Source organism: Ciconia boyciana, chromosome 2, assembly GCF_034638445.1.
Source record: "Ciconia boyciana chromosome 2, ASM3463844v1, whole genome shotgun sequence".
Taxonomy (NCBI): Eukaryota; Metazoa; Chordata; class Aves; order Ciconiiformes; family Ciconiidae; genus Ciconia; species Ciconia boyciana.
In genome coordinates this window covers 61748843-61769117 of record NC_132935.1, presented here as the reverse complement: position 1 = coordinate 61769117, position 20275 = coordinate 61748843, and the positions used below count along the sequence as shown (strand labels likewise).

General features: G+C 39.6%; 1 protein-coding gene across 1 annotated transcript; it reads left to right on the top strand.

Moving 5' to 3' along the window:
- Nucleotides 1-3802: 3802 nt before the first annotated feature.
- Nucleotides 3803-17604, top strand: LOC140647224 (protein-glutamine gamma-glutamyltransferase 5-like). Its single transcript, XM_072851588.1, has 13 exons — nucleotides 3803-3965; nucleotides 6356-6535; nucleotides 6833-7075; nucleotides 8050-8168; nucleotides 8671-8799; nucleotides 9038-9215; nucleotides 10125-10257; nucleotides 11273-11376; nucleotides 11481-11723; nucleotides 13101-13427; nucleotides 14321-14478; nucleotides 14806-14939; nucleotides 15909-17604. Exons 1-13 carry the CDS (start codon nucleotides 3803-3805, stop codon nucleotides 17602-17604), a joined length of 3807 nt encoding a protein of 1268 aa, XP_072707689.1.
- Nucleotides 17605-20275: the final 2671 nt, after the last annotated feature.

The following is a 20275-nucleotide window of genomic DNA, read 5'->3' as shown; positions in this document are numbered from 1 at the left end:
TACTTCTTAAAACACACAGGCTTCTTGTTTAAGATTTCATTTGAAGCATTTCTTTGTCCTAATTCATCTGTAAATAGGGTGTTGTAATACTTGCTTACACTCAACAGAGTAGCTGCCAGTGCTTTCAGGTTCTTTAATGAAAGGCACCCTCATTGCAAATTGATTTATGAATTTTAAGAAACTTCTGGGTGTGTTCTGTGACAGAGTTCATGTTAGTTTGCCAGCCTATTGCCCTTGTAATATGAAGCTTCTAAATGTTAGATGTGGATTCCTAACAAATATGTGCTTATTTTAGAGTTAACCTATGGCATCCAATTTTTTTTTCTTCTCTATCCCCTTTCCTTGTTACAATATTCCTGAACTCTTGGGAGCAGATAGCAATGCCAATTAATGACTTCAAGTATCCCAACCTGACAGGTAACTTTTTACTCCATCACTCATTGCTATTTCTACTAAATTTTAAGTTTGTTAATAAGGTGAACTCCAGGTCCAGTGATCAAAGGAATACAATTATACAACCAAGTGCAAAAAGTGAACTTTAGGGCTGCCTATTGACACATACTTGAGTAGCTAAAATATTTTTTTAAGCACTGTAGTTACCCCAGCTTTCCACTAGATGACACTGTCACCAAAACACTTCAATCTCAATTCACATATTTTCTAACTCTTTCCTTTATCCCCTGTTGAGCTGTCATTTTGTGTTCCTTTTTCTTGAAAGGATTCCTTGGATGCTTGATTACTGCAACTTCTCTATTGTTCCCGAATATATTAATGATGCTGTGGAACTGCATCAGTGCCATTCACAGGTGTTCTTTCTGTGATTGCGATGCCCTGTTCTTCAATCCTTGCCCTTTCCTAGTGGCACGATGGGCAATTGAAAGTTACGAAGATTTCAGTGCCTTAGCAGGCACACCACTTGACTTTGTCAATGCTCATCATATGTCAGTCTATTTTAATGCAAGTAATATTAAAAAAACCCAACTGTTGTAAAAGGTAAATGTAGTCTCTACTATTGGAAGTACCAATTACTCTAGAAATTAAAAAATCCTCTCTAAACTATTATTGCATAGATGCTTGTGCAGTGAGGGCCAAAGTCAAAGTCTTTAAAGAAACTTAATAACCTAAATGGCTTAAATTCTGGAATTGCCTAAATCCTCGTAAATGTGCTATCCTGCAGAATTTTCAGGCTTGCATCAGGCATATCAGCTTCTTTGTGCATTTCAGGGAACGTTGGGTGTGTAAGTAAGATACTGTAGAAATGTGGAGAGGACAGCTTGAGTGAACGATGAGTGAAGTGTTAGAGAAAAAGATGGAGGCAGAGGGGAAAAGCATCCCCAGCTGGGACCAAGGGACTATCAACCTTAGCTTGATGCACCTCCCTGTCAGGCAAGGAGGGGAACTGTTTCTATCCAGGAGGACACTCCTTGGACAGAGGGCAGCAACCTGCCTTGGAGGTCAGCAATCAGGACGCATCAGTTGTTTAGGCCATAAGCTGAGAGGCAAAACCTTTCTTTGAACTATATCTCTATTTCCTGTTTGTGCTCAGTCTCCCATGCTTCTTTCTTTCGGTTGTTGGCCCTGTTGCATGGACTACTTGAGTCCAACTCATATGATGCAGGGCTTGGAAGACAAGACGGATAAGAACAGACGGACTGCACCTGGAGAGCTAGTATGCTATGATTTTCTACCTTGTTAAAGATTCTTACTTCAGGCACTTGGGACTTGGGCTTGAGTGAGAGGACCAACCAGTCTGATAGCTGTGAGCTGGCAACAGCAACTGGATGGCTTTGCAAACACTGATAGGCAGGAACTTGGGTATCTGGGAGGCTTTGTTTTGGGGCTGGGTATCTATACAGTGATCCTGCAGAGACAGATAGGCACCAAAGCAGCTTCAAGGATCTAAGCAAGCATACTTACTAAAGTCAGTGACTCATATCCATACAGAAAGTGTTCCGCTCCTGATTCAGGCCTTTATTATTTTAAACTCTTAATTAAGTCTCTTTGAACCCACAGGTGCAGCCACTTACTGATGCTTATTTGTTTTCTTTTATTTGTCACAGGCTTTCATTTACCAAAATATTTTAGGCAGATGATTGAACTAGAGGTATTTGAGGGGATTTTAATCTGTTCTTGTAAACTGTGACCAACTTTGGTACTTTTCTGTTCTGTTCTCTGGACACTAGTACGGGCATACATTTGTAGGCAGGTCTCCAATGGGTGACTAGACCATTACCATTCCCATTTTACAGGTTGATTTAAAGTCAATTATGTGTTTATGGCTGCTAAATTATTTCTTATGGAATAGTATTGTTTTTAATTTTTCATTTTTCAATGAGTTGACATTTAATAGTCAAATGACAAATATTAAGAAAAAGAAAGGTTTCAGGTATATGAGAAATTAATGAAATATTTAGGATTCACATATTTTTTCATGTCTGCCTACTGACTAGCCAAATATTTAAAATTTCAAATATTAACACATTGAATATTATGTTCACTTTCATATGCATCAGTCATACAAATATTTTAACCACTCTTCCAAACCCACTGTTGATGTGCTGATTTTTTTCTTTGCTTTAATTTCTGTGAAGTTATTTCATAATACCTGAGCTGTTAAGTTATGCTTACTAAGTTATTTCATTGTTAGTTATGCTGTTTCATTTTATGATTTCTTAAAGCACTGTCTAGAATCCAGGCAGTTATGCAAATCACAGAACTTCAATCATTGTGTTCTTTCTATATCAATGGATGATTTTTTGGTTTTGGGTTTGTTTTGGGTTTTTTTGGGGAGGTTTTTTTGTTTTTTTTTTTTTTTTAATTTTAGGGGTTTTTAAAATCCAGAGTAGAATAACTTGGAGGGATTAAAAGGATATCTTATGGAGTAAAGCTTGACGTAGAAGCATAAGAAGGATAGGACGCAACTGTAGAAAATGTTCATTCTGGTTTTGTCAGAGGAAATTTGAATCCATCTCTCCTATTTGCAGGCTGATGTCCTCATCACTGAGTGTGCAGAGAGAACACTGTTGTAGTTGTTCTGTTTTATTTTATTAAATATGCCTGGAACATAAATAAAATAATACATTTTTGTGTCAAAATATTTAAATGTTTTCTGTTCACAGAAATTATTGGAAAAAACTCAAATAATTTTCATAATTTTGAGGGAAGGGAGGTGGAGTAAGCTAAGAAGCTGCAAATCTGATTATGTGCTAGAACCTAAATACACACAAAGTATAAATAAATTCTGTAATTTTTAGATTAAATTTTACTATCAATCAACTTCAAAAACATTTAAGGCATGTCCTCTGTTTATTTTACAATTTAGCTGGGAAAGTTTGTAACTGTTCATTTTACTCTGACCTCCACTTGGAGGGAGTGCTATGCAGACTTTCTGAAAACTGGGATTTCTGATTATATTATAATAAAAATGTCCACTAGTGATCATATTCAGAGAGTCTAAATTCAGCTTAAGTCTAGTGTTCTTTATTGTTTTCCTATAGGTTATTTAAGATGTCTAGCCAGAAGAGAACAGTAGGTGCTGGGATTTATGCAAATTTTAAATGGCTAAAAATAATGGCTTACGCTGAAATGTGTTTAGATTCATCCTGGTCTTAAAATATTTTTGAGACATAGCAAGTTGTGGGACGTTGAGAGTACTATGCTATAGGTGAGGTACCAAGATCTCTCCCTCCCTTCAGCTGCAGGACTCTCCCTAATAATGCTGGAAGTTAAAATGAATCATTTATGAGCATCAGTAGACACATGGGTGGGGCCTCTTTGTAAACTGGTATTTTGTTGATGCAATATGTGTGACAGCCTTTTAGTTGTGAATATAAATGTTACTGAGAGGAAATTAGGTTGGTTCGCAGAGGAGATCAGCCAGACCTTGCAGTGCATCTTGCTGAGGAGCAGGTACCTCCACCAGTACTGTGCTTCAGGTACTAGTACATGTAGAAGAAAAATGGAAGGTGAGTGTCTTGAAACTTTACTATCACTTGACTCAGTACTGAAAGCAGAAATAATTAAACAGTCAGGTGTAAGGACAAAAAAAATTGTACATATTGCCGTGTGGAATCAAGTCTAGGGATTACTTCTATGGTTTAGATTTTATTTGTGGACTTAGTGAGAAAGAAAAAAACAACTTTTGAAAAAAAAATTTCCTTTTATAAAGGAAAAAGAGAGCTACAGAGAAGAAATGGTGAAACAACAGCCAATTCTGAGAATAAGAAAGAGCATGGAAAAGAATATATTTTATTTCCAGCATAAACTACAAAGTACTAGTTTTCAGTATTCTCATGCTAGAAGCAATTATTTCACAATGGATACCTGAAGTATTCTCTCTGGACTGAAGGCAAAATGTGAAATGATAGAGAAAACCCGGTGACTGGTATTGAAGGTTGGGTTTCTACCAGAGAGAGAAAACCAGTAGGAGATATGAAGTTGATTAGCCTTTTTCTCATTTTCTCTGAGCTGCCTTTGCTTAAGAAGGCAATTGTTAGCTCCTTTGTGATCCAGTTGTGATAATTAACTCTGATAAGCGAACTGTGGGCTGACTTTAGAGAACTTCTCTGGGAAACATGTCATATCTCAACTCCCTGATGTTCCGGTTCAGCTGGATTAATGAGTGAATGAAGTGTAATTGTCTTGGTTTATAAACGCCTCCAGAGGATGGGCGAGGATCTATCAGGTTCTTTCAGTGTTCTTGACCACAGGAATTCGTCATATGTACTACAAGCACTTCTAATCCTTTCTGTTCAACCAGGACACTTTGTGTTATGGTTGACAACTCTCATTAAGATATGAGGTTTTCAGTTCAATTCTGTTACTCTTTCTTGTCAGCAGGTATGATGCATTCGTGAGCAATAATGATGTAACGCGTTGCCATATTCTTTGGTTATTGTTGATAGCATGCATGTTTTTAACATGGGCAACCCCCAGGTCTGCGTTTATCTGCTGACCTTTGCTGAAGAGCTGAATGACCAATTCTTTACCAAATTTAAATGGTTAGATGAAAAATGAAATTATTCTGGTTCAAGGAAACAAATCAGAAAAAGCTGGGGGGTTTTTGTTGGTTTTTTTTTTCTTCCCTACCCAACCCTCCCCTCCCAATTCATTTCCATTATGATTTACTTCAGGATATGATCCTGGGAAACTCCACTGGTTTGTGTTAAAAGTGTCCCAGTCCCATGGGCTTAGCTATGAGTCTCCTTTTATGTGGATACACCTTTGGTTCTGGATGGGAAAAATTAGTTTCCCCTAAATACGTACTCTGTATTCAACTTAGTGCCAAGTTGTAAATAGAGAAGTTGCATTGTTTGGTTGTTCTGCAGGCTTAGCAGGACTAAACTTAACCCTTTAGTATTAAAATAATATACAAGACTTTGTAGTTCAGTAAGGCCAGTTTCCAAAACTGCTGAGAATCTGTGGCTCCCATTATCTTCAATTAGAGTGAAGCACTTTTGAAAATAAAAAGTTGTATGCAAATAAGTAAAAATGAGTGTTGCCACCCATCCTTCCGGCACCAGGATCATAATTACCCCTATGAAATCACTGATATCCAGGCAGGATGCCTAAGGGGGGATCAGCTAAGATTTTTGTCAAGGTAATAATGGCACTTGGGATAGATTGTCAGCATTTTTTTAAATGTCACAATTTGTGAATATTTCCTTCTCCATTAAGTTCCTCAAAGATGTCTGCAAACCTTTTATGACTTCGGGAAATGCAGATTGAGACATTTGCATGCATATTTACAGTATTTACAATTTTGGGGGGATATTTATTCATATCTATTTTTTTCATAACTCATTTGGAGTGCCACTTAAGCTTTCAAACACCTACATTTGTTATAAAATCTTTTATTTATTCAATTTACTTTATTATTTTATTACTTGTATAAAAAACAATTCTTGACTAATAGCATGTGCAAAATGTTTGCTGTCTAGCTGTGGCTGAAAAGTAACTGTCTGTAGACAATATGTTGTAATGTGGAGAGAATATTAGAATGCAAAATCAATTTTTCAAGTAGAGATACTAATATCGTCCCTCGGCATCAGGTATTTATAAAGCAAGAAGGCACTGTATAAAAGACGTGAAACTTGTCGCACAGCTTTATAAATCAAAGCGTTATACAAGTTTCCACCTGCAAGCTAGGGAAGTGGTGAAATTGTAAAGATACTTTTATGGATGTATGTATCAATCTCAGTGTTGCTGAATTTTGAATGAACTCTTGAATGAATTTTTTGAAACAGTTATCTCTGTCTTTTATCATTATCTCCTCTTTCATGTAATCTTGACCTCAGTCAGTGATGGGAACTCAATTATCTGTTTTTTCCTTTGTGTTCCTTTCTCCATCCTGCAGTCATTGAGCTGGGAGAAGTTGACCTGAACTGTCCTTCCAACTGCCAAATTCATAATACCCATTTCTTCGGAACTGACAGACAGATAATAAGGAGAGGGCAAGCCTTCAGCTTTTACGCTCGCTTCCAAAATCGGGAATGGGATGACTCCGTGGACCAGGCCGTTTTCACCGTGGAGACAGGTAGTCACTCCCAAACTCTGTGTAGTCTTTCCCAGTCCTTTGCTGGTAAGTAATATTTCCCATAGTCTTCAGTGACAAATAGCATCTACTCATTCATCTGTGTGAAGAGACTACTTTCCCCTAACTTGGGTAGCTCTGCTAACGCGTAAAGTTTTCTCACTCTGCTACAGAAGTGACAAGTTAAAAAGAAATCCACCCTTGGGAGCTTCGCATTGCAAATGATGGGTAAGCAAATTACTTGCCTTTTACGTGTGCTTTGTTTAGTCTGATTGAAGTTGTTTTTATTTTCCTGAAAAGGCCTCAGACCCTGTGAATCGAATGAGACGAAATGTACCTTCCCAATGGGCAGATGTCTAGATCAAACCTGCTGGAGTGCTTCCTACAAAAATCATCAGCCAAAATGCATCAATATCAGCGTGTTTCCTCCCTCCAATGCCTGCATTGGCCGTTATATTCTCAATATGCAAATCACATCTTGTGGTCACACATATCAGCGATGCCTTGGAGATTTTTATGTCCTTTTTAACCCTTGGTGTGCAGGTAAGAACTCTAGTCATGATCAGATAGTTTTAAGAAAAATGCTAGTGATGAGTAAAAATGCTGAACATATTTATTACTTAGCCGGTAAGCAAGGGATGGAGTCACAGAAATAATGTGAAACAGGGAAGGATTTTGTTTTGTTATTTTTTATTTTTTCCTCCAAGTTCAAGACTGTCTCAAGCCAGTGTTTTGATTAGGTTTCTTAATGGTAGTACGGATGTAGTGTAATTTTTTTCCCCCACTTTTACAATGTCTTGACAGGACAAGCAGCAATGGGCACAAAATGAAACACAGGAGGTTTCCTCTGAACATTGGGAAACACTTTTTTACTGTGAGGGTGACTGAGCACTGGCACTGGTTACCCAGAGAGGTTGTGGAGTCTCCATCCTTGGAAATATTCAGAAGCCATCTGAACATGGTCCTGGGCAGTTGGCTCCAGGTGTCCCTTCCTTGAGCAGGGGGGTTGGATCAGATGACTTCCAGAAGTCCCTTCCAACCTCAACTATTTTGTGATTCTGTGAATCCTGTGGTATCACCATGAAATAATACAGTACAAATACAAATGAAATTCTGTAGATCGGGTTCTGGTAGCAAGCAATTATGGAGTCTGTAGGACCTTGCCAAAATCATTACATGGCAAATATTCACATTGTCTGTGCTTTTGATTCGATCAAAATCAGATACCCATCTCTAAGTGCACAGTGTTTGACTCCTGGAACAGCTTAGCGTGAAGATAAATTGCAAGCTCCGCAATTCAGGTGTATTACAGCAGGGAGAGACTTAATAAAGATAATATCTAGATGTAAGTAGAAATGAATTGTTGGTGAATGTTTAAAGAGCCCGCACCCTTGAACATGTTTAAAAGTATAAATCAAAAATAGGTAGGAAGAGAAAGAGGGATGCAGTGAAGTAGAAGATACAGAAATGCTAGAAATGTACATATTGTCTGACTGATAGCTCTGCATCTTTTCCAGATGACCCTGTATATATGGACAATCAGGCCCATAGAGAAGAATATGTTCTGAATGAACATGGGATACTGTATGAAGGTGTTCACAAGCATATTACCTCTCGACCATGGCACTTTGGACAGGTACTTTTTGAAGACTTGTTCAGAAGTAGATGTCATCCATATACAGATAAATGTGGTGTTACCCATATTTTTTCAGAAATGCATGCTATGTTATGGAGTGTGAAAGGTTTTTAGGACCAGTCCAGACTATGCATGCACAAACCAAAATGTTTGAGAATCTCACGGTAGCCCAAAAAACTGGGAGGAAATTTTCTGTAGTAAAATTAAGGAAACTGCAGAATGTTCTTGGAAAAGGTGAAACAGAATACTGTGCTTCTGAAGGAACATTATTCCATTGGTCAAACATAAGCAAAAATTACATGTTTCTCCCTTTGGTTTTCCTTCAAGCAAATAGACAAAACCATGCAGACCACTAGGAGCTGTGCTTGATTTAAAAAAAAAAAAGGGGGGGAGGAAGAGAGAGGGTAGCTCATATACATGAAAAAGACTGGATTATTGACATGAAAGGAACTTTATCAATGTCAGAATACCATGATGCCTGTGTTAACTACTCTTTCCTCAGTTTGAAGATGGGATTCTGGATATCTGCTTGAAGATCCTAGACATGGGCGCGAGTTACCACCACGGCTCTGATCGCGACCATTGTTGGCGCAACGATCCTGTGCATGTCAGCATGGTCGTAAATCACATGGTAAGACCTCTAGTGGTGTGTGACCTCTGAATAGATCAGGTCATACTTCATTATATTAGAGAAGGACAAATTGCACTGTAATCTAACACAGTATGAGTAGCAGGGAAAATCCTTTCTATGCTCAGATTCAAAGGAAAAACTAACCTGTAACACTAATCTCTGATGATTTTGTGATGTGCTTAGGATGTGAAGACATGGTCAGCTATTTGAAAAGGTTGTTTTTCTTTTCTCTTTCTAGATAAGCAGCCATACCACTAACAGTATCATGAAGATTCCAGAAAACAATGATTACCTGAAAGGAACAAAACCATTTTCCTGGAATGGAAGTGTCCCTATTCTTCAGCAGTGGTACAACGGCAGATGCAGGCCGGTCAGATATGGGTACTGTGGGTCTCTTGCTTCAGTAATGTGCACAGGTATGATATTTCAGTCTTCCCTTACCTAGTTATCTAAAAAGGAAGAAAGAAAACCAGGATCAAAAACCTCTGACCCTAAAAGCCACTGGAAGAATATTACTCATAAGCATTTTACTAGAAAAGAAATAGAATATTTTTCTCTTGTTATGTTATGGCATGGCTCCTAACATAGTGTTTATTATCAACCTATTGCTTTCCTGTAGAGCGTGAAGAGCAAGGAGAAAAGCAATACTGTCTTTTCTGTGACTTTTATACCATGCAGCTACCAATACTGCAACTTTTATTAAAACATAGAGCAAGTGCAGCATCGTGGAGACAAAATTTATCCTTTGGGTGAGGTCTGAAGGATGAGAAAAAACAGTTATGAACAGGAAGAAGACCTCTAGCAATGTGTCCTCCAAAACATAAAAGCAGCAGGCTACTATATTCTTTTACTGCAAAGGATGAGATAACAGTGAACTAAACTCTACAGACAAAAAATTGGAGTTCCAACTTTATACCATTTATTTACTGAACCTGCTTCTACTTTGAAGAAAATTAAATTGATATTCTGTAGATGAATCTATATGTACTATACTCTGTTTACAAAAAAAATATGGTGTTGTATTAATGCAGGATCAGTTTCATTATTTCTGAACTTACAACAGAACTGGTTTGGGTTTTGTTTTTTTCCTTTAAAGCTGGAAGAGTAACAAGCCATTTCTTTATGCTAGTCTCTTTTCAGACTACTTTTCAACCACTAAAAAGAAGTTTTGGAGACAGAATCACTTCATCCCAAATATTGCCTCCTGTCCATTGTGTTTATATAATTGCGAACTAGAATATAGGAGATTTATTTATAAAATAAGTGATGGATTTGCTTGATTAATTACCATTTGTAATGACTCATTAATATTTTTTTCCTTACAGTGATGAGGTGTTTGGGAATTCCAAGCCGTGTTGTCACGAACTTCTGTTTTCCATGCTCAATTGAGAATCCCCTTGGTATCAATGAGATTTTTGACTGTACTGGAAAAAACCTGTGTGGTAAAGACAAGCTATGGTAAATAAGAAATAAACAAGCTCTTTTGGTTTTGTCAAAAATTAAATGATAGAGAGACTAGTATAAATCTAGGAGATCAGTGTATCTCTTCCTTTGGTGTTGCAAGGCTGTTCAGTTTCCTAGTAATACATTTCAAAAACATGAAATTACTGAAGAGGCAGTCTGCTCAACCTACATTTTCAAAAAAAAGAAAAAAAAAACCCACTTGTGAGAATTGATGCTACCTGCTTATCCTTCTCATTTGAAAGAATAAGGCCATCAGTTTTAGTAGCTGTAAAAATATTAAGTAGATCAGGAAATTCAAGGGACAATTTATCACAAATTAGGACTGTTATCTTCAGTCACAATCATTTGGTTGATAATTATGTTGTCTTCCTGAGGTTCCTTATCACGGATTGCTTTATTCTTGTAAACCTTTCAATTCATGTTCATATAACTATGACATTATCACTCATCATAGCAGAATTTTGTGTTTTCACCCTTGGCCTGTATGTTCATACTTTCACTGCACTAGAGTTTTTTTTGTATCCAAGTCTCATCTATGAGAGCTTTTAAGGAATTTTCTGCCCTTTCACGTGTCAAAAAGATTAGGTCAAACTGAAATACTAAGGGAATGAGGATCTTATTTTAGCACAAAAGACTTAAGGGTTTATTCTTTGTTAAGCCATTAAAAAGAAGACTAAGACAGTATGTGATTTTCCTCGAAAGAATCAGGAGAAAAATGTTAGGAAAATAAACTAGTTAAACAAAAGAACTGTGCTAGCACGTTATCAACAAAAAAAGGGCTGTAAGAAGAATATTTTGCAATCAGGTCTGTAGGGTCCTGGAACAAATTTCCAATCTGAGTGATATAAAGCAAAACAAAAAACTCCTGTCCCCAAACATCATTAACAGTGTTAAGACATAGTTTTCAGCTGATTAAAAGGTTATCTCTGACATGGTTTTCCTCCATCGTAAGGCATTGAACTTGATGATCCAAGAGATGTCTTTAATCCTATATTCCTGCATCCTACAGGCGATACCACTGCTGGAATGAATCTTGGATGGCTCGCAGGGACCTGAATCAATGCTGTGGAGATTGGCAATGTCTGGATCCGACACCTTTGGAAACAGGCAGAGGTAACTGTTTACTATAACTGTGATTGTTTTCCTCAGCTTATGTTGTTGAGTTTCTCTATTACTCAGGTTACAACCTCCTATAACATTTTTGTTATCTGGCTTAGGTTCAGCTTGCAGTGGTCCTACATGGGTTCGAAGCATCAGAGAAGGGGAACTGGACTTGGACTATGATGGTCATCATATGTTTTCTCGAGTAAATTCAAACTATGTTGGCTGGCTTTCCCAAAACAATGCCAAAAAAACAAAATTTTTCTGCGATGCTTGGCCATGTGGACAACGTCTAATCACCAAGAGTGTTGGCAGTGAGCAATTTGAAGATATCACTGGGGCTTACAAGTATGAACTAGGTATGATGAAAAGTCATTAAATGGGTTAGGGGAAATTTTAAATGCTAAACATATAAAATTATCGATGTAATCTGTCCTGTGTTAAAATGAGTAGAACAATCTGAAGTTGTCTTTTTTTGAGAAACAGGAACATGCCTTTCTGTTCAAAGATCTTGATTCTTAAACTTCTAAACATATTTAGATGATTCAAACAAAACACACAGTAATTACATCCATTTAGGATAGCATAGGATATTTCAGTTGGAAGGGACCTACAATGATCATCTAGTCCAACTGCCTGACCACTTCAGGGCTGACTAAAAGTTAAAGCACATTATTAAGGGCATTGTCCAAATAGCTGTTTTTAAGGCACTGACAGGCATGGGACATCGATCACTTCTCTAGAAAGCCTGTTCCAGTGTTTGACCACCCTCTTGGTAAAGAAATGTTTCTTAATGTCCAGTCTAAACCTCCCCTGACACAGCCTTGAGCCATTCCCACGTGTTCTATCAGTGGATCCCAGGGAGAAGAGATCAACACCTCCCTCTCCACTTCCCCTCCTCAGGAAGCTGTAGAGAGCAATGAGGTCGCCCCTCAGCCTCCTTTTCTCCAAACTAGACAAACCCAAAGTCCTTAGGCACTCCTCACAGGTCGTGCCTTCCAGCCCTTTTAATACCACTATTCATATGTACATGTTTTGCTCTCACCTGTACAGTAGTTTAAAATATTAGCAGATTTTAGATAATCTAAAACAACTTAAATTCTTTTAAACCCAGGATTAACTTCTTACTTGTTGCTTCTTGTCCCAGTTCTTTCAGAAAATATGCCTAGTTACTGAATTCATGTATTATTAGGGTATCCCACTGTTCTTACTTTGGGCTACTGATTACTGATTTTCATCTTCCAGTAGTAGGGAGGAGTTGAACCAGCAAAATTGCCTAACAGAATGAAGAGTGGATCACAGCTGATTGTAAAATTGCAAGCTCTATGGTTTTTTTGAACAGGAACAAAAAAGAAAACAATTGATAGTTTCTTTGTTTGAATGGTGTATTTTGCCTTTTGAGAGACATGGTAGCATTTCATATTCACCCTAACCCTTATAAAGAGTTATATTTTGGGTTTTGCACTAACTATACATTTTGAGATTTACATGACCATTTTTAAATTTAATTTTAAAAAGTACAATAAATTTTTTGAATGTTTTTCTGAGATTTGTTTTCTTCTATGCATTCAGACTACCGTATCTTGTGTTTCATTATCTGGTGGATTTGTTCTACACCAAGCCACTACATTAGGTTTCAGGAAGGAGGAGGAAGAAATTTAATTATCTTTATTATTTGGGTAGATATGGCTTCTTGTGCCTCCAGCAGATTAATTATCATGTATCTTCTTCAACAGGATCTGTGAAAAACAAAGAAGCCTATTACCGGGCTTACAGAAGAATTTACCCAGGGTACTGCAATGCTTCCAACTGTCATATTGAGAGAGAGTTATCATCTCTGAAAAACCCATTTTTGAGTGACTCTGGTATTAACATGAGGTTAAAGATGGCTAACTGCCCAATGTATGGTGAAGATGTCCAGCTGCACTGGCTGCTTGAAAATTTGCGTAGTGAAAACAAAAACCTGAAGTTTAATTTGTGCGCACAAATAATAACCTACAGCGGTTGCCCAATGGATCAATTTTGGAAAGACAGTGTGAATGTCACGTTGGGTCCAAGGGAAGGTAAGAAGGTGAATTTGTCTAATAACCTTTTGTCCACTGTTCTTTTCAGGAGATAGTTTGCTTTTTAGTATTAGTGGAGACTTCCTAAGATTGGTGGGAAGTGAAATGAATACAATGTTAAATATTGACAGCTGAATTCACTTTAGGGTGATCACTCAAAAATCAACACTGTGTCAACAGTGTGTCAATACTACATGTATAGTGACAGGTAAATCGTAGTCTTTCCTGAATTTCTCAAGGCTTAGAGATTCTTATGATCATTTAAAAACTTTTTTCTGCTAAAAGTTCAATTCTGGATTCTATATTCAATACAAAGATAAAGTTGCAGCTGTTTATCAGGAAAGCAATTTGTTTCCTTTGTCCAGAAGATATTAGCCAGTGTAAAACATTTTTTTTTAGCACTACATTAATTATTTCTAGATATACCATATGCTGGGAAGTGCAAAGGTGTATCAGAACATAAACACTTTTTTTCATGGTTAATATCTTTTTCTGGAAGAAAAATGATCCGTTTAATTAAAACACATCATTATAAGACAAAATTTCATACATGATATTAACTTTATGTTTTACTAAGCTTTAATTTGCCTACATTTGAATTATTGCTTTAAGAATTACATTAGAATTAAAGTTTCCAAATATTTAATAATAATAATAAACCAACCTCCTTGTAAATGCACTGATATAGTTACATTAACTGAAAACTATGAAGCTGGTTGTTGAAGGTAGCAATGTATCACCCTAAGGCAGGAAAAATCAGGTCTGTTTTCAAAGATGCTGTGATAATATTTAATGAAGCCGTTGTAAGTGCCAGTTAAACTTTAGGAGGAAGGAAAGTGGAAATATTAACCAAAAAAATCAGAAAAAATAATTAAAATAAATTTGTTTTACAGTGAAAAAAATTCCACTGTGTATATCATATAGTCAATATGGACCTTATCTCTGTGATCACAACATTATGAAAGTAGTTGCTGTCTCAGACCCAGAGTGTGGAGAAGTTCTGATGGTGAGCAGGGATATTGTTATCAACAGGCCACCTGTTATTGTAAAGGTAAAGAACTTTAATTACGGGATTTGTGATCTAAGGAACAGACTTAGGGACTCTTATTGGCCACTTCCTAGGTACAATGCCGATAAACTTGAAACTTTCTTTTTTTCTTTTCTTTGATTGTATTTTTTATTTTAGCAAGATCATTGTGATTTTAAATGTGTAACAGTTGACTTAGAGTGATGTATAGAGATCATCAGATCCATAAATCAGAAAGAAACGTGTATGAATAATCCTTTTTTTCTTTTTTTTTCCTTACATTTATTTACTTCATTGTTAATTTTGTAAAGGTGACGAAACATAAAATGTGTTTGTTTATTTTCTGACTAGCTACTGAGCCAGCCCAGGATGAAAGTACCGTGTACTGCAGAGATCTCCTTCTGCAATCCTCTCCAGGAAGATATGAAGAACTGCGTAATGACGTTAGAAGGCTGTGGTTTATTCAAAGAGCCAATGACCATTGAGTAAGATCATCAATTATTTAAATGGGGATAATAGTGGGGGTTCACTAAGGTGTGCTAGATCAGAGCAGGTTTTGAAGAAGACGATAGTTCTGATATTTTTGTTTAGGACCTGAACAGGACTTTTTGCCCCTTATTAATTTGAGACTCCATTAAAAGCCTCACTCCTCTTGAAAATTATGGATCATTCAGAGGTGGAAAGATATGCTGCTGCTTCATTTTTCTCAAGATTTAATTTAAGTGTGTGTTTCAAATTTCTGTCTGAAAGGGAATGCACTCTTTTCTTTACAAGAAATTCTAGCTGGGTCCTCCATCCCTTATAATCCTATTGCGTTTGTAATAGAATTCTTCTAAATATTCATGAACTGGCACCACATACATGAACAATTAGAAAATGACAGTGAGAAATAGCAATATGCATTCTAAGCTCATAACACATTAATCACAGGAAGCTGGAAACTTCCAGGATGCTATAACAGCCTAGGAAAAGTAGCTGTTCATTAATATGCATTGCTGTTCTTCATGACAAGGAGAACTGACAGAAGTATGACTAGTTTTGAGGGGAAGCAATTAGGAATTGTTCTCTCTGAATAATAATGAACTCGATTCCACAAAGCTGCCTGATCCAACTTAGACTACTGGAAATGGGAAGCAGTAAATACATCTTTAAGGTAGAAGGGTGCTACATTTTTGAAGAATTCAAGGGAGTATCATGAATGAGTTGCCAGTTCCAATTACAGAATCGACTATAGGAGTTTTCCAAATCTTCTTTTGGGACAGAAGTTGTTACCATGCTTTTCACAACATAGAATGTGTTTTTTTGGAGGAAGGCAAGAATAACAAAGTTGTCATAACAGTTTGTCTCTGAAAACATGTCATAGCAAATTAAACCTAATCGTGTGTGCTCATCTTGTAGTACTTCAGGTCCCTGAGCTACCCAGGGTCCTAATTCTTTTCCTTCTCTCGGTCTAGTTTGGGAACTCTGGCATCCAACCAACAGGCACGGACCATTGTGGAATTCACACCTTACAGGCTTGGCAGCCACCGACTCCTGGCCAACTTCGGATGCCACAAGTTTGCCTACTGCAAGGGATGCGCCAAGGCCGAAGTGTGTTGCCCCACTGGCCAGAACGGCGCCCTGCCCGTCAGCCAGAACGGGTCGCTCCCGGTGTGTGAGAACGGCTCCCTCCCCATGAACAGCTCTGGGCCTGTCCCTGTGGCGGACCCCGCGTTCAACTCCATGTGTGAATATATATGTATCCCAGTGTGTAACCCAAACTGCAGTGCAGGGGGCCAGCCCGTGTACGACTTCGTGTACCTCCCTGCAGGCCATCCTTTATGCAACTCCATCTGCACCCAAGGCTTCAATCCAAGTGCCAATCCTGGTTTTGACCTGGGATGTGATCCTGGCTTCCGTGTCATATGCGAGACTGTGCCTCCTGCTACATGTGCACCGATGCCTCCACCCATGTATGGCTCCATGCCTGCCCCAACATCCAACTCCATGTGCCCCCCGATGCCTCACGTGGTGTTCGAGACGGGTCCTGCTCCCTCACACCAGCCTGGAGGCGGAGGGGGGCCGATGTCCTACTCAGTCTCTGTCCCAGCAAATAATGCGGTGAGTGCCCTGCTGACCCATTTCATGGCTGGCTCTGGTCCCACTGCGGCAACCCAGGCAGTCCCTACCCATATGTCTTCTCCGCCATCCCACCCCGTGTGCCCTCCGGTAGCCCACACCATCGGCAGTCCCATGCCGCCACCAGCTCCCATTTCAGTGCCTGCTGCCTCCATCTCGCACGTCGTCTGTGGCTCTGCGCCCTCTCCCACCACCCAGCCTCCGTGTGGCCCAATGGCCACCCTGCCCTCCCAACCCTTGAGCGCCCCGGTAGTCCACGGCGTCTGCTCCCCAGGCCCCTGCCCAGCGGCTTCCCCGGTGCCCCGCTCTGCTGCCCGTAGCGCCACCCCAGCAGGCCTGCAGATGGGGAGTGCCCCGGCAGCCCACTCACTCTGCTCCCCAGCCCCCCGCCCCGTGGGACCCCCGGCAGCCCACTCACTGTCCTCTCCAGCCCCCCGCCCAGTGGGGCCCCCTGCAGCCCATTCGCTGTGCTCCCCCACCTCTGTCGCGCTGGGGGCCACGGGGGCCCGCCCCACCAGCTCACCCGCCGCTCGCCCTGAAGACTCATCATCAGCCTGCCTCCCATGCCCCCCAGCCCCGCGCCCCCTGGCAGCTGCCACGGCCCGCTCCCTCTGCGCCCTTGCCTCTCACTCGGTCTCCCAGGTCGTGGGCACCTCGGGGTCTCGCTCAGTGTGCGGCCCTCAGTGGGGCCCCTCCTGTGACACCACTGCTCGCTCAGGCTCCCACTCCACGTGGGCTCCCACCTGCCGCTCAGCGTGGAGTCCCACGGGGCGCTCCAGCTACTCCCCCTTGTCCCGCACCACCTACGGCACGCTCACGCGCCCTCCATACAGCTCCTTGTCCCGCTCCTACAACACCTTGTCCCGCTCTGCCTACACCACCCTACCCCGCTCCACCTCTCCCACTGCCTACGCCACCCTGCCCCGCTCTGGGTCACGCCCCTCCAGCAGCACTCTGCCCAATGCCGGGTCCCGCACGCCCTGGAGCCCCGGGAGGAACACACTCACCTACTTCAAACGCAAATACCTGTAATGGGGAGTAACCTGGGGAAAAGCCAAAGCCAGTGAATTAAAGCCCATGTGCAGACGCTTTGAAAGAGGTTAGAAATAGGGTGATGGAGAGCAGCGTGCATAGTCCTGAGTATTTATCCACGCATTTAAGATGTGCCGGAAAGCAGGATGCTAGCCGACTGCTGAGGGATGCATTTGATGTAATACTCGTATGTCTTGAGATACGGTACGGTGGAAGTGACAAATGAACGTGCTCCCTGTGGAGCCGTCATGACAATGGTTGCACAGTGCAGGTAATCGGACTTACTTGCTTGGTCAAGCTGTTTTATAAACGATGTGCTTTCATTCTCTCTTCTCTTGATTTCTTGCGATGTGTATTTCTCAGATCTCCCTGGGCTACAGCACTCATAGCAAATCTCTCTCCCTGCATGAAATGTGCTGTCCTTGGGATGTTGCAAAGAGGTGGCAGCAGACCCGCCTTACATCTTGCCTCACAGGCATTGGGCCCCTGAGTCCTGGTATTGTTGTGGCTCAGGTCAGTTCTGCATGCACTCATATTTCCTTAGTTATGTGGCAATGAAAAGTATGGAGGTCATGGCATACCTAAACAGTTACAAATCAACTGAAGAGGTTTTTTTTTTAAAAAAAGGGAATTATAATAAATTTAGTATTACAACTCTTGATGTATTACAGTTCTGGTATCAGGAATCCAAAGGTCAGATTAGAAAAGCTGCAAAACTCAATGAATGATTAACACTGATTTATTGGCTTTCATGGCTAAATGTTTTTCATGTAGCATATTCCAAAAATTTTCTCATATATATTGCATGCATTTAGGTTCATGGGAAAAGCTCTAATTCCAAGGCTGTGCCTTTCTGATTCAATATGGCTAGGAAACTGCCGTCACCAGACCTGAACTAGAGAAGGAAGTATGACATTATCTTTCCTTTCCAACTCCCAGCCCTCCCAACTGAAAGGTTAAGAAGGTGAATGAAAATGTATTATGTCTCCTTCAGATAATTGGTACTGTTTCAATGCTAGCCTTCTCCCAGTTTTAGCTTTAGGAACTGAAATCATACATTGTCATAATGCAACTGTCCCTGAATTTGGGATTTGCTCACAAGAATTTTGGATTTACCGACAACACCTCCTATCCCTCCATTATTTTCCTCTAGTGCTCCATTATTTTTAGTAGCAAGTGTTAGTGGGGTTTTGTGGTAAGATAATTTTGCTGGTGCTGCAGAATCTTCAGTCATGTAGCAATAGTGTTTCAGTAGTATCACTGTAGTTCACACCCGTATGCTCTGTGATGAGATTGAGTAACCTTCTGGGGATTTTGAAAAGGTGTTGTGTCAGATGGTAGCTATGAACATGCCAACAGTATCAACTACATAGTAATCCTGAGTATGGTAGAAGAAATATTTGCCTGGATATTGTAGTAGAGTGGTCATAACTCAGTGACTTGTTTTTTACGCCTTTTCAATAGTCTCTGTTAGGTATTTGCTGAGAATTTCTTTGCCTGACTGACAATAAAAATAAACATTAAAAAAACACCTCTAATTCTGTTGTTTTGGTTTCTTTTTTTTGGTAATACCTCTTCAAAAGTGGGGAATAAATCTCTCCAGAGGCACCGGAATGTGAAAGCTTCTTTCTACCCGTTTCTGTTTTATTTCCTCTTCCTTTCCCTTAGTCTGAAACCAAGGCTTCAAAATAAAATCTGAAGTTAGGAGAAATCTATAGATCTCCTACTATAATTGAACTCAGTTCAGTATTAAAGGAAAAATTCAGACATCGTCTTTTCTCACAATAAAGCTTTCCACTTGCAGATGCTGCATGAGTTTTTCTTTTGCTTTCATGGTCTGCAAAACTTTCAATCCACAGAAATGCCAAAATGAACAAATCTTTGGGTGGCAGAGGAAGAGACACAAAAGATACCAACACTATTTACTTAAAAAAAAAAGTTATTTTTTTGAGAAAGTGTTAACAGTACATGGCACTTACATCATTACCAAATAACATTTCGGATTTATTTTCCCAGTAGTGGTTTGACTTCTCTGACTTTCCTCATTTCTGGGAATGAGCCTGATTCCTTATTTCCGAAACTCCAGAGATTTGGTCCCAACCTATTAATGTCACTGGCGCTGTTGAGAGTGTGTGCAAATTTTACTCCCCACTCTTCTTGCCGTATATGCTGAATACACATTGCTTTTGAAAACTGTAGCAAGTTCATTATAATTAGAGGATAACAGAAATCGTTTAAAGTTCAAAATGATTCTAATACTAAAGACATTATCTTGAGTGCGTTGTCACATACATCCTAGTAATAACAAAAGGTAGGTTGTAGTCTCCTAGCAAAGTCCATTGTACAGCCTCATATTCATTTGGGGGGAGAGAAAACCCTAAACAAACAAAAAAACCCCCCAAATCCACTAACAATAAAACTGTCCACCAAACAACAGGATTTAAATTATCTCCTTCTTAAATGTTTATGAGTGAAAGACTCCAACCTGTGTTTTAGAAGGTATCTCCTCTCACAGGAGGCATGGTTTAAATTTCCAGAAAAATTATGTTCTGTTCTGTTTTGTTTTGTTGTGGGTTGTTTTGTTTGTGGTTTTTTTTTTTTTTTTTCTTCAAAACTGACATGTTTGGCTGTCTCAAATGCACTTTCTTGAAGCAGAACCCACCAGAATTTT

What these genes read in the sequence shown, in the direction of transcription:
- LOC140647224 (XM_072851588.1), top strand. Translation starts at nt 3,803, where the DNA reads ATGTGTGACAGCCTTTTAGTTGTGAATATAAATGTTACTGAGAGGAAA. An exon ending in TTTTAACCCTTGGTGTGCAG is followed by an intron (nt 7,076 to 8,049) that starts GTAAGAACTCTA and finishes CATCTTTTCCAG; the next exon opens with ATGACCCTGTATATATGGAC. An exon ending in TGTGGTAAAGACAAGCTATG is followed by an intron (nt 10,258 to 11,272) that starts GTAAATAAGAAA and finishes TGCATCCTACAG; the next exon opens with GCGATACCACTGCTGGAATG.